At 41.4% G+C, this 14736-nt stretch overlaps 1 protein-coding gene across 3 annotated transcripts in view; it reads left to right on the top strand.

Annotated features, from left to right (window-relative positions):
* STOX2 (storkhead box 2) overlaps positions 1 to 14736 on the top strand; it is a 70929-nt gene that overhangs the window by 19834 nt on the left and 36359 nt on the right. Inside the window, exon 1 of one of the 3 annotated variants that reach the window (XM_066185914.1) lies at positions 6780 to 6821. The exons of the other annotated variants lie outside the window; for them this stretch is intronic. Coding sequence (XP_066042011.1) covers positions 6782 to 6821 — 40 coding nt within the window. The 5' untranslated portion in view covers positions 6780 to 6781. Of the gene's footprint in view, positions 1 to 6779; positions 6822 to 14736 lie in introns of those variants that run through there. 3 annotated transcript variants of the gene reach the window in all.

The following is a 14736-nucleotide window of genomic DNA, read 5'->3' as shown; positions in this document are numbered from 1 at the left end:
GATATTATTGATTGCATACCACTTCTGTGTCTTTGCTTGCAGTTTTTGTTCAGTTTTGTGACTTGTTGATGGAATGACCCAAGAAAGTATGTAATGACATTGGCAAGAATAAACAAAGCATAAGGAGAAAACACCACCCTGTTCTCAAATCCTGTGTATCTTGTCTCCTGAGGTGGACTTGTGCTGGAATTATTTAGGGCTGCATCTCATAGCTAGCACCATATTTCAGATGAGTCCATGGGAATGCCTCTCATTATTTTCTTATAACTGTATGTTTAATTTACTGAGGCAGGCTTGAAGATTGCCTTTGTATGAGTGAGGTGATTTGCCTGTCTAAACCAGGCTTACATTTTGGCTAGTCTTTATCAAGAGCTGTCGAAACAAGCATGGAGGAACACAACGAAGTGGTGATACCAGCAGTACAAGGAGTTCTGGACTAGAAAAGCAGAATGCAATTAGACATTTCCGTGGTTGGCAAAGTGCAGCAAGGACTAAGCTGGGATATCAGCACACATTGCTGCAGAACAGCGTGGCTTATATCATGTTTGTTACACGTTTGGATTTGAAAAGTGTTTCCCTTCCATGAAGAAATTTTCATTGGACATTGGTGTCATGACAACTAAGAACCTAATATGAAGATGTGTAACATGTTGGGGTTTTTTCTCTGTACCATAAGGCAGTCAGAAATACTACCTTTTGATATTATGTGGCTTTATTACTTTTAGTTTTACCAGTAGAGGAAAGCACTTAAAAAGCAAAGCATAAGATTCCCACAGTGTCTTTCTGTTTCAAAGGTCCGACTTGGATGAATTGCTGCACTGAAGTGTAATTAATCACTAGCTGCGAGATGGAACAAGGGTGACTGGCATAGCAGATAGAAGGAAAATTGTCTGCAGGATGCACAGATGAATGGGCCATGTCTGGAGGAGCACTGGTGTTGTCTGTCTTGTTTTCATGACATGAATTCTGTCTCTTGACTTCATCCCACATTCTAGTAGTCTTCAGGTAATGAGGGAGGCTGTTCCAGCTTTTGCAATCACTTTTGCAATTTGTAATTGATTCTGGCTTTGCAGAAGAGGTATTTAAAGAGTAATGGTAGTATGTACTAGTCATTTCATTCAATTTCATCCTCAGTTGAAACTGTTGTTGAACTAATAACACTCTCTAAGTTACTTCTCTAGGGTATCTGGTATAATCTTTTCAATCATTGCAGAAGTTGCATGCTAAAGAAGTCACGTTTAATGCAGATTCCATTTAGGAAAGAACCATTTCTGGCATCCCTGCAGCACCTTTTATGTGACCGTATTTTTCTTTTTTAATCAGAGCTGAAAGGTTTGTGTATGTGTTATGTGGATAAAACTCTGTGTCCTATAATAATGTAGCAGTGATTTAGGAACTCTGTATTTCCCTTGAGGTGGGACATTTTCTTTTAAACTTCCTGCGCAGCTAAGACTTGAAAGCAGCCCTTTAGCAAAGTGTAAATATCAATACAGGGAGGTTGCAAGCCAATTCAAGTTCTGCTGTAAATATAGTCATTGAAAACGTTTGGACTGCATGTGTCCACTTAATGTGGACAAGAGGAATAGAGCTGCATCTCAAAGCCTGTGATCTGCTTGAAAAAAAACTGTCGTCAGTGCAGAGACTGTAAAGCAGTTTTAGGGATGCCTTTAGAGGACAGTGCACAAGCTCTGAGTTTGGTAACTATTAGGGAAAAAGAAGGTATATTCTGGGATAAGACTTCTGCATGCCGCAGCTTCAGGGGAGACAGTTATTATCAAACCCTTCTGAGGCCACAGAGCAGGGCAGGGGGAGAGGCCCAGAGGTGATCCAAAGTTGTCTCCACCAATCTTGACATTCTCTGGTAAGCAGCAACAAAATGAGACTAGAGCATAACCTAGAGTGCTGAGTGCTGCAACAAAGTCCATTGCCTTGGATTGTAAACTTAGGCATTTTAAGCATAAACACACTGCCTACCAACTGCTTAGGTCAAACTTAGGGCACTTTGCTTCCTTAAGGTAATAGAAAGTGTAAGAGCTCTGATGTCTTCCCCTGTGAAATGCAGCATTGCGACTTGCCACACTTAGTGCTAGATGATATGTCAAACCTCTTGATTCAAACAATATTCAGGGTGTAATTAGCATTGTCTGCAATGTTCTAGTATTAACTCTTATAAGAAATATTACTGAACATCTTACCTGTGCTAAAATGTTATTCGTGTGCTTGGAGCCTGCCCCCAACACTTCTGTTGACTGTAGAAGAAAAGTTTGCTTAACAAGTAATGCATGTTTGCATGTGTGTGTGCATATCACAAATACACAGACATGTTTGATGCTGCACTTTTTAACTTTTCTCTGCATTTTTTGTACATTCTCTACCATTTGGTTTGTTTAAATGCAACTTACTGGGATACTGAACACTACATCTCCTCTGTTAGGTTTTTGTAGTATTTTCACATTTTTAGTTGAAAGCTGTGGGGGCCCATGTAGATTCTATGTCATGCATATGAACATTTTATGCGAGCTTACTTTATTTGATCTCTATGAGTCTTGTTTTAAGTGTTTTCTGTCTTCTGCTTTTTGTGCAAAGTGCTAAATCACATGCATGATGCTTTTGTTTTGATTTTGTGGACAGATGACTCCCAAACTCTTGAGATCCTTTGTGATTCCCCTTGTCATTATGCTTACTTATATCAATGTATTTTTTAGAAGCATTTACTATGCTTCGACACAAAATTCGCTTGAAATACTCTTGGAGAGCATACACAATGTTTTGTTTATGTTGCTACAGTGGATTTTTATTCTTATTTCATTTAATTAATACATTTTTGCCCAACAATAATGAGTTCTTCAAATGTTTGGTATCAGATGCTTTTGTCTTAGTCTTTTTCAGGAGTCGTTTTTCCAACAAACTTAAGTCTTTGCTGTATTAAATTGATTTTCAGAGTAATTCTTAGGTATCTGTCACATTGTAAAAATACTTGTTTGATTCTGAGGGGAAACAGTGAGAATGACCTAAGAGACAATTTCTTAGGACCCATAATGACAGTGAAGTTTTGGTTTAGCCTGACCTCTGCTGGGTAAGTATTCGACTTGGCTCTTCCTGACTCTGTCACTCTCCCAACATGACACTGCTCTCCTTTTCTATTGACAGTGACCTGTCCATGACCAGCAATTCAAGTCTTGACTCTACAAGCACAGAGACTTCCCCTAAATTCAGGTGTCTGATGTGTAGCTGAGGAGAAAATGCCCTTCTGTTCTTATTGTATATATATATTTTTTTGCAGTTGGGTACCTGTTGTGATGGGCACATAAAATAATGCTGCAAAGCCTTGAACTCTATCTACTGAAGTAGAAACAAGATGCAAAGGAGATGGAAGTGCAAAATATATGCAGAATAAAATATTCTCCTGTATTTTATATTGCCAGTAAATTTTGTCAGTGAAATAATAGTGCAGCAAAGAAGAATCCAGATTATTAACTATTGTGTGCAAGAGAAACCTCACTTTTGAATTTGGGGAGTGTGGAATAAATCAACCTTTGGGAGCCTGGGAACTTTTATTCCCTCTTTTTGCAGCAGAGCCATTACCTTTCCAGTTCCTGTATGGTACAGTTGAGATGAAAACAATTCCTATAAATGATACATAAATTGAATTGGTTTTTGTTTTTAAGATATCAACCAGGCAAAAAGAGATAGGAGTGATTCTTAACCTTCAGTCATTCAATCATTGTCTGATAATGAGAACCTGTGTGTGTGTGTGTGTGTGTGTGTGTGTCTGTGTGTGTGTGTGTGTGTGTGTGAGTCAGGGATTGTGTGTATATAAAATGGGGAAAACTGTTGGTAAGATAGAGCCTGCCCACTGTGGAATGAATAGTCCTGTCAGCAGTGAGGATGGAGGATGTTGTTTAGCATTTAGGTCACCTCTTTCTAGTGATTTGGTGTTCATCCCTGTTTTCCCAAGACCCTGGGAGAGCAGTGGGCATTGCCTGTCTGCCTCCCAATCATTGTGGCTACCAGAATCGCCAGAACGGTCCTACCACAGTGGCAGGTGAAGTCCCTCATGACATCTGCAAGGCAAGACTCGGTAATGTTTGCCTGAGGGTTGTTCAAGACAAAGCTGGGTTACAGACCTGATACCTGTCATCACTAAGATGGGAAAAGGGAAAAAATGGAAATGTGGGGTACCATATTCTCACATGTCAGTTTGACTTGACTGAACAGTGCTGTAAGGGAAATGGTGTGCGTTCGCTGTTGTGGCAAATGTTCAATATGGATCACTGTGCTGGGTGGTGGGGATGTAAGTGATACTTGTTTTATGAGGTATTATGGAACTTTGGGAACTTGTTAAAAGCTGTGACTATGACTTGCTGATCTTTTTTTTCCCCCTGAGAACTGACGCTTAGAGACTGTGAAACTAGCTTGATTTGTTAACAAGTAAAAACATTGGAAGGAAAAAAAACCCAAAACCTTTTAAGGTTAATTCTAGCTGCTTGTACTCAGTTGTAGTTTTCTTTAAATATGTAAAGCAAATTATGTCCTTGTGCATGGGGAAATAGGGCTTCTCATTTCTAACTAAGCTTATATTCCTCGTGTGGAGGTACAAGCTCTACTATAAAGAGAATGGGGCTCATGGAGGTGAAGTGTAATACCTGGTTGTGTATTCTCAGCAGACATTATAACCTGTGTAACTAAATGTATGAGAAGCAATAGAGATCGGTAACCCATGGAGGCAACCACTGGAAAATTAATTTACCTCTCAGGTAGATTACACGCCTAGACTGGGAGAGATTATGGGTAGATATTAACAGGATTTTGAGCTGATAACTGACACAAAGCTGGTTCCCTTTCTTTCTTGACCCTTAATTACACCCTGAAAGTGGGAACTGGACCAAGAAAGAAAAATAAAATATAAAAAAACCCCTCAAAACAATCTTACAGTCCCCAAACCTCATCTACCCGCTCCAAACCAGCAAACAAAAACCTGAAAATGACCAAACCTCCAACCCCCAAGAAAGCTTTTGAGAATCAGCTTTGGATAGGAGTTTTTGGGAATGAAGTGAAGGTTCTAGGAGGAATTCTGATTTTTGCCATTAACTGGGTAGAAATTCTTCCTCTCCACACCACCAGGTTATCCTGTGATCAGAACTGTTGAGCAGCATTTGGAGGCTGTGGTTTCCACGCTGCTTCCAGTCCTGCCAACTTCCAGGCCAGCAGCAGGGGCCTGTATCCAAACAGATGCTAGGAAAATGTGTTCAGGATGCCCAACCTATTTAGCAGTGGCTTATATGTGCCATCCACAAAGGACCATCCCTTCATTCCCATATCCAGGTGAAGAGCTTGTCAGTTCTGATTCTGGTCTGGGTAGCCAAAGGTGCTGATGCTTGTTTGCTTGTAGGTCTGCCCTGGTCATAGATTTGGTTTCCTTTGAAGGAAAATCATTTCCCAGACACCTTCACCTTTAAAATCCAGGGCTTCATAATGCATGGTGTCAACATCTACTGGAAACCTGCTCAGGATAGGTATCTCTCTCACTTCTTACTTTAATCTTTTGTTTGTTTGCCTTTTAGCTTAAATTTTTAAAAGTTACATCCATTTCTGTAAAGCTGTAAGTGTTTTTTCTCTCATGAGTTTATAAACTATCTCTATTTTTTTCTTCATAACTGTTTAGATCCCTTCCTGCTCCCCCTCCACCCTGCTTCCTTCATTTTCCATCTCATTCTGGAAGAGCATTTCCCCTTATTATATTGTGTGTGCTTTTGTGTGCTTTTTTGCTGTCCCCCACCACTATCAGCCCTCTCCCCATCCTTTCAGGCAGAATAGAGCACGCTTCTAATCACCTGTACTTTTTATCCTCTTTCTGAATCTCGAGCACAGCTTTTCTGATCTCTCTGTGTGTTCTGCAGCAGAACATGCCAGGATTGGGACAGGGTGAGCCTGAAAGTAAAATCACGGAAGCAATGACTGAGAGTTATCTTGAAAGTAAAAAGTTAACTTTGTGGTTTATTATCTTCTTTGCAAGAGCTGGAAGGTTCTTTCCATGTTTGTACATTTAAAGTGCTTGCATTTTGAATGAGCTCAGGAGATTATTTGAAGATGCAAGGTGCTGGGATGAGAGTTTCAAATGCATTGTTCGAGCACATTTATGAGCTTTGGAGTCTGGCATTTGTCACATCAAAACATTTAAATTGTTCTCTTTTTTTGGTTTTGTTGGGTTTTGCTTTGGGTTTTTTTCCCTCTTTTTAAAGGGATGCAAGGGAGTTAGTCAGAGAATAGGGATAATGGCTTTAACAAATGGAAATTGTTTGTGTGAATAATTCCAGAAGCAAGTCCTCATTCAAGCATTATTGGAAATACATTGTAAATCACTTTCACCCATATATTGTTGTGTGCATCCTTTGGGTTTATAATAGAAGGTGGCACAAAATTAACTCCCTGTATAAGGAATTCTCTTTTTGAAGAGGTTGCATAGTAGCATCCGGAGTATTCCTGAAGGATCATGATTTTCTTTCTCTCTCTCTCTCTTTTTTTTTTTTCATTTTTACATGCTCAGAATTTACCTGGATTATCATGGCAGCTTTCTACAAAAGTACAAAATTCAGTTAGATAAAGCAGAGGTTCAGGATGAAGTTTCTAGCTAAAATACTTTTCCGCTTCTGAAAGTTTACCTGTGTCTCAGTTTATTGCACTTTGAGAAAGTTGGTGCTACTTTTTAATGGACATTTTATGTTTTTCAGCTAATAGCTGGTTAATGAATAGCCCTGACTGTTGCAAGGTTACAAGAATGATGCATCCAATACAAGAGAGGCATGGGGACATTTCCAGTGGTATGTCTATCTTGTTTTGTGAGACACTATTTATCATTAAATTGACATTTAAAACAGCTGGTGTTAGGTGTTCCACTTTGTGAGAGGCAGGACTTATGTCACAGGACTTGTCTCTTTTACATCTCGTAATAGATAATGAATATTAAATGATGCTATTAAGGATCTGGGCTCCAGTAAGAGGCACTAGAAAGACTTACAGATAATCTACTCTTGACAACAGAGCTCAGGCTTAAGATCACAGAAATGACAGACAAATGCGTGGATGTTGTGTCCAGGTTTCAAGAACCTGTCCACCAGTTGGATCCTCTCACAATGCTTGTTTATTATTGCTCTTTGGTGTGTTCATGAGCAGTGAGAAAATTACAGCTTTTCATGGGCTTTGAGCACTGATGAGCTTTAAGACAAAACCACAACAGATCTTTAAAACAGTTAGGGAGCTTTTGCCTTGCAGCACCCAAAACTCTTTGTTTCTGGGGTATTTTTGTATACTTTAGCAATGGGTCATACAGAATGCTTTGCTTAGTATGATTTGTTCACTTCCAGAAAGGTTATCCTTTCTGTTCCCTTGAACATCAAAGTAGGAACAAACTGAGAGCTGGCAGTCCCTTCCTACCTAAATGCTTGGTTAGGTGCTCTGAATCTTATTCCCAGGAGCAAATTGTCTGCTCCCAAGACTCCCACCTCATTCACTGAAGTTGCTTAATCTGCAGCATTGTACCAGGTCCAGCCTGACCTGAAAAACCCTGCTAGCTCCACATTCTTCCAGCAGCAAGCCTGTGCTGCTAAGCTTGATGGTGTCCTTCTGGGCTGATAAGCAACTTGCAAGGTGGGGTGGATGAAATCATGCTCTAGACAACATTGCCATTCTGGTTCCTTTGCTTGTGGCATGATGTTATCACTTCAGAATCAAGACTGAAATTAAAAATAATGATTTTCAAAGCAGTCCTGCTGCCCCACAGGGGTTTGTCTTAATGCTTGCTCCTTTGTAGCCTGTCTTCCCGGTATTCAGATGCTTTTCCAGCTAATACCCTTCCCTCAGCTGCCTTCTGGTAGGGGTGGGATTCTGAAGATAGATGCACTTTGGGGTCTTTGTGTCCTACCTCTTGCAGCTGCTGCAGGTGACCGTTAAGTCTTTCCAAAAGTGATCCATTTTTAAATCAGATTTTATCCCCACTCTTCCACTTAGAAGACTGTGCCATTACTCACTGCTGTCATGGGTAGCAGTCTTGGTCTCAGTTCCAGTCTGGATTTCTTTTTTGCTGAAACTGCTGTTTTCTGGGTGAAGTATGGTGAGTGTCTCCCCCAGTGCTGGCTGACTTGGATCCTTACTGTTTCTCCTGCCTAGATGCATAGCTTAGCTTATGGAATAGTAAACTTCTGTAGTGCAAAATTAGGTATTTTTTAAGGTTTACTTATTAGCTTAGAAGAAGAATTTTTGAGATGGTCACATTAGATGCTGACTAAGTTTTTGGAGAGAATCTGTTCTATAGTATATCAGCTGTTTCCTTTTGGTTTCTTTTCGGTTTGTTTTCTCTGTGAGTGTGATGAACAGGATCTCTGTCTCAGACTTAAAACATTCCTGTTTTTCTCTTGAAACATTTCTTCAAGCTTTTTTTTCTTCTTGCATGCATGAAGTACTTAATGCCCTCCATCTGCATTAAAATGTTTTGTATATAATTCTAAAAGCTCCCTTAGGACTGTAGACTTTTTTAAATGAAGCAATTTAAACATTTTCCACACAAATGGGCACTTGGGGCAAATGTCATTATAAAAATCTTAAGAATATTTGTTAGGTATTTTTACTGGGTTTTTTTGTTGGGGTTTTGTTTGGTTTTTTTCTTTTTCTTTTAAGACCTGCCTCTCCAGTCACAGTGGAAATTGCAAGTCAGAGAGAGTCAGCATGATTTATGTTGCTAGCAGAGCAGTAAGGCATTTGTAAGGCTGGGAAGGCAGACATTAATAAGAAAGAGAAACAATAGACAGTCTTCTCTGCTTCAGTCAACATGGTGCAGGTGTTGAGGCTGATGTAATGCTGTTGCTGCTTTCCTTCTCTGAGTTGTACATACATATTTATAAACACATGCAAGTCAATCAAGACTTGTGTTCACAAGATAAATTAATAAAACACAGATTGAGATGCAGAACAAGGCAATAGTGCTTCAATCCTGCTCAGACTAAATGAAAGTTTTCATTTTAAACTAATGTGTTAAGATTCTCAAGTTTTCTATGAGGAAATACATGATACTGGATATTCTTGTAAGGACATATGTTGAAACTTGTTTTATAAAATTTGAGGCTTCCATACAGTTGACTAGTAGACAGAGGCTCTATTTTGTGGAGGTTTTGGAATTCTAAGGAAATTGTTTTCTGATTTGAAACAGAGCTCCAAAGTAGACAGATTTCATGTGGAAGAAAATCCAAACCCCAGTATTTTAAGATCACATAAAACACTTAATTCCAGCAGGATCAGACTGGTTTGTTTCAAATTTGACTGTTTAAATGTTTTAAATATTGCTCTACCTAATGCAATCTTTTAGAACAACCTAATTGGAAAGGATAGAAAGAAACACTTCTTTTGCAGGAATGCCGTAACAGGAAGTTCTGACATTTGTCAAAATATTTCTCCCTCTTTCTAAAATTGATACATAAAAAAGTATGGTTTTCTGATACATTTTAATATCAGTGGAATTGTATTCTACGCAGTAGGATGTCTGCCATTCATTATGACTATGTCATCTGTGTTTGTGGGAGATATTCCAGCAGTGGATGGAAAAATGCAGGATCCTTCTTGTCTTCTGCATGTTATTTTCCACCAGAATGGTCAGTATCTGATGTCTAATAGACCATATTCCATGGGAAGCTCAGTTATTGCAAGTGATGGTTTTTACCAGATCTTTGGAAGTACTGATGAAAATGGGTACATGCCGTCTCTGTAAAAACAGCACTATTTTTAAACATATTCTTGGAATGTGTGGAATGTGTGCTTGCTGCTTATATCCTTGTTTATTCCAGCTGCATGTCCTTACTTTGTTCTTGATGGTCTGTCGGATATGACAAACAAAGCTTCCTTTTGCAAAACTTGCCCTTTGCAGGTGAAACCAGTGCTGATAGACTTGATCCTGGATGCCATGAAAATGAATGGAATTTAGTAAGCCTTTTTAAAGCCCTTTGAAAATTCCAGCTGTCACATGGACCTGCTGTCAGGATGGTGACTGTGTCAGTCATTTTAGTGGTGAGTGGCCACATTACCATGCAGTTTTGTGATAACTGAGCAGTTTTTACCTATAACTGCCAGCTCCCAGAGCAGGAGCTCCTGCTTCTCCATTGCCTGTGGCAGACTGCCTCCTACTTTGCCCTGAGACAGGATCTCCTCTGTCTTAACTGAGCACCCAGAGTTTGCCTTATTTTTTTTTTTTTTTTTTGGCAGGAGTAGCTTTCTGCTAAGTTAGCTCCCTAAACTAACTTATGACAGCAGATCAAGCATAAATGTGGGCTGTACTGGCCTGGATGAGGAGAGCAATGGATAGCCTTTAGGTTGGGTAGCTCTGTTGTGCAGTTAGGCATCTATGATGGATGTTTTGACAAATGATGACTTGTTTATGCAAGGACTTTCATTTTCCTGTGAACAAAGGAGAAATACCACAGAATACCACCAGCGTGGTGATGGATTCCTCAGGCCGTCTGTAGTAGCAATTATGATATCCAACAGAATTTTCCAGATTTTCTTGTCGGGTTTTAGCACAGATGAGTACATAATTTCCATCATACATCTGACGTGAGTCTTTCAAGGATAGATATGTTTGGTCTTTTTGTTTCCTGTTTAATCCTATTGCTCTCTTAGAAATGAAAGATTTCCGGCATGGGGGATACTATTTTGCATAAACTATTCCGTAAGGTTTTCTAGATACTTAAATTTCAAAATCATTTAAGTCTAAGGGGGCCAAACATATATGGCATGTACTAGGAGCTGTATAGGCAAGCCAGAACTCTCTTTGACCTGGTCAGCTCTATTAATGTGAGCCGAGTAACTGCTGAACCACAGTGTTCAACACAGACCACAAAACCTATGTGAATGGTCAGTGAGCTTTCCCACATGGGCAGTGTGAATCTGATCGAGATACATTTCTGTTAGTTCCAGTCACAGCACTGAATGCAGCACAGATGTTTTGAGTAGCTTTCCAACATCTTGACCATCCCTTGCTTTTGAATCAAAGCTGTTTTCCTGGTGCTGTTTAGGAACTAAACTAGCCTGCAGGAGTTAGTAGTGTAGTGTGTGCTAGATCTGTCCTGGAGCTTTTCCTGGTGGTGGGAAGAATCCAGGTGTGCTGTTTGAGAAACTCGTGAAGTTCTTACTGTTAAGTGTGGGGGTCTCAAATTTGGTTCTTGCTGAAACTAATTTGCTTGATGATCATTGGTTCAGTTCAGGTTGACATTTTTAAACCAGCACATGAGAGAGAGGTAAGAAGTTGGAACAAATTGAGTGCCTCGTCTAGTTAATCTTTGCCTTAGTATTTTCTATTTAGCAGTGAAGGAGAAAAGAGCAAAAACACCTATAAGCTTACCGTTTCAGAATTTTAGTATCTGGGCAAATCTTGTATATGGAGGTAGTAATTAAATGATTCCAGGGTTTCAGTTAACAGAAACTATGTGGAGAAAGCTAAGAGATCCCTTTGCTTAGATACTGCAGAAATACATGAACATCAGATTATTTTGTTATTTTCTTGATAACAAAGGTTCTTGACCACAGTATGCTGCAAATTATGTCTTACCAGTGTTTGCCCAGCTGTCTCCCAAACACTGAATTACCGTGACTGTAATACTGTTTTAGCTTTCTTCTAAATATCCATCAGCAAGGTGTGGTTAGGCTATGCATGTTGCTGGTGCCTGAGGACCATGAGATACACCCGCCCTAAAACCCAAGATGTGCATTTACACTTGTGAAGAAAGGCCTCAGCCAGGTTCAGAGCAAAGTTCGAATTCATCCTCAGGATCCACAGCAGGCACCTATTGTTACCCTGTGATTTGCCTTATAAAGTAATTCTCCAGCTTGCTTTTGATGAAACCAAAGGAGATGGAGAATGTGGTTTGATTTAGGTTTCTGATTTGCTCTATAGCTGTGGTTTTCAGCAAGCGTGCTGATTGCTGTTTTGACAAACCATGTTTTGGTCATAGAACCTTCTGCATCCATTAAAAATAGAGGCAGTGGGTCTTTCTACACTTCTTATGCAAAAACGTTTCCATTATGATTGCCCTTTTAGACAACAACTTCCTTGTAAATATAGGTGGCTAATCAGCTGAAGTTTTTGCACAAGTTCAGATTCTTCTCGATAGCAGCCAGAGAGGAGTATTTTGCTGTTGGTCCTTTGACCCCCTTAAACAAAACTGCAAAAACCTTGGATCAGTCATGAAGCCATGTTGAATTGAAAAGTTGCATAAAATACTAGATGGGTGTTTTGAAGTACTTTTGAAGCGGGAGGTGGATTTAGTCGCAGCAGCCGTTCAGATTTATTTCTGGCATCAGCAGCACATGTCCCATCACACCACTGTCCTCAGGGAGGCAAAGGGGTTTTTTGTGCCTGTACTGCTTTTTTCGTGCTTTTTTTGGAGTACCAACCCCAGGGTTTCTTGTAAGGACAGCGAGCTCGTAGATGAATGGGATGGAAACCTGCTTTACCATCATGTAAAATCAACAACCTCAAACAAAAACACAAAGCCCCACGACCTCCAGGCCAAAGAAACCAATTAACACCCCCCCCTCTTTTTTTTTTTATTTTTGTTTCTGAGCTCTTCCTCTCTGGGATTTTGGCCACTCCTGAGCAGCAGCAGCAGCAGCACACAGGGGTGCATGTCCTGTGGGAGTTCCTCATGCATCCAAAATGGCTGGGACGTGGGTGGCCTGTGCTGGAGGAGAACACTGCGCTGGGTTTTGGTTGGAAATGTCGTGCAAAGGTGGGAGTAACGTCCCATCTTCCGACTAGTCGCCCGTTGCTTTTTCTCCCTATTCCGGGGGCCGTAAAGCGTTGGCACCTTTCCGTGCAGGGCTCGGCAAGGGAGGTGTAGGGAACGGGCCCCGTGTTGCCATGGCGGCGGGCGGGCTGTCGCGCCTCGGCGCTGCCGGAGGTGCCGCTCGGTAGGTGCCGCGTCCCCGGGGGCCACCGGGCCGAGCCGGGATGGGGTGGGCGATCCTTCTCCATTAGGCTCGGTTGTCCGCCTTGCTGCGCGATAAAAGCTTCGCCGGCAGCGTGGAGCGGTGGGAGGCTGCGCCGCGCTCCCGCCTCGCCGGCGGGTGGGTTGTACCGGCGGGGCAGCGCTTCCCCCGGGAGGCGCGGATGGTGCCTTGCCCGGGGCACTCGGCATTGGCGCGGGCTGGCTGCAGCGAGCCGCCGGCAAATGACGGTGCCGGTAGAGGCCGAGCGTCTCTGCAGCGTTCCGGGTGCGCGGAGGCGGCCGCGGCGCCCCCAGCGCTGGCAGCACGGCGCGGCTGAGCGCGCTGCTTCGCGTCTCACGGCGCGGCTCAGCCCGGCCGCTCCTGACGGCCCTGGAAAGCTGCAGAGCTTAGTGGCAAAGCGAGTAAGTCTAGTCTATCTAAGCACTTCCTTTGAGGTTCTTTATTGCTAGTGCTGGAGGGCAAAAGAAACAATGTTTTTAAAGAGGTTGCAAAATTTCAAAGCGTATTTAAAACGCTGTGAAACATCTCGTTACTCCGTCTGTGTTTCTTCTCCACGTTTTTAATAGTTGTCCTGCTGCAGAATAGAAATATAAATTTTCCAGACTGGTGGGTGAGACTCCAGGTGATGCCTTGATGAGCTGCTGCAAATATGTCCAATGTTTTCTTCCAGTTCTAGAATGGAAATTGGTATTAGTGCCTACACTCATAATGCTGGAAGGATCTCCTTCCAGCTCCTATAAGCTGAAAGTAGGGCCTTAGTAAAAAAATCTTCCTGAAGTTGCAAGATACTCTCACACTGCACAATTGCTTGTACTGGTTGCATCACAGGTCAGACAGAAAATTACGAGACAGGCTGTTTTTGGATTTTTAGATCTTAATCTTAAAATCTGGGACAGTCCCTGAGGGATAAATTATGCATACATAGTACACCTGATGTATTGGACCTGCTGCACGTGTGAGATAAGACTATATGCATATAGTAGCTAGTTTCCAGATCGGATGGCCTGAGTTTCCAGGCATCTGGAAAAGTGGGTAATTACTTCAGAAATATGGGGAAAGTCTGCATGTGCAAACATGCATGGGTCATGGGATTTCTGAGAATAATGTAGTAATACTGTTGTCACCTGGTATCATCCTTCCTTTCATCCCTCCTTCCCCCAGCAGATATTTCCAGACTTCCTTTTGTAGTTTTTTTCTAGTCACTTTCTGAAACTTATTACTAGCTTTGAACACTTGTGAATAAACTAACCAGCAGACTGCTTGAGGAGAGTGGTCTGACTGATGTCTACACTTGCCAAATCAAATAACTGAGGAGTCCAAAACTATGAAAGTTGTTGCAGAATTCATCTCCCATGCAATAGCTCAGGAGGTAGTGTGCAGTTCATTCCATTACTTAGGAGTTGCTAATGAAAACAATACTTTATTTTACTGTATTATCAAAAAAAGGGTGGGTGCATGCCAGACAAAGACAATTTACAACCCAGTTATTTTCAGCATTCTCCTAATGCCCATTATTTGGAGTAAAACTCATCTCCTGACAGACCAGCTTCTTAGCTCCCCTAATCCTGCAACAAAGTGATAATCCTTTATTTGTGACTTCCTAGGCTGTTGCTAGAGAGAATGCTGTGATGTCAGAAAGCCAACGCTGTGACTTCACTGTTGGTGGAAGCCATAGTTGAAGATGACCCACTCTGGAGGCCTGGGGGGCAGTTTATATCCTTTTGGTATTCTGCAAGTGCTTCCTAA

The sequence above is a fragment of the Chamaea fasciata genome, unplaced genomic scaffold (genome assembly GCF_029207755.1).
Source record: "Chamaea fasciata isolate MVZ Bird 193981 ecotype frontalis unplaced genomic scaffold, bChaFas1.0.hap1 SCAF_6, whole genome shotgun sequence".
Classification (NCBI taxonomy): Eukaryota; Metazoa; Chordata; class Aves; order Passeriformes; family Sylviidae; genus Chamaea; species Chamaea fasciata.
Note: the sequence above shows the minus strand (reverse complement) of the source record. Positions and strands in the feature narration are given on the sequence as shown.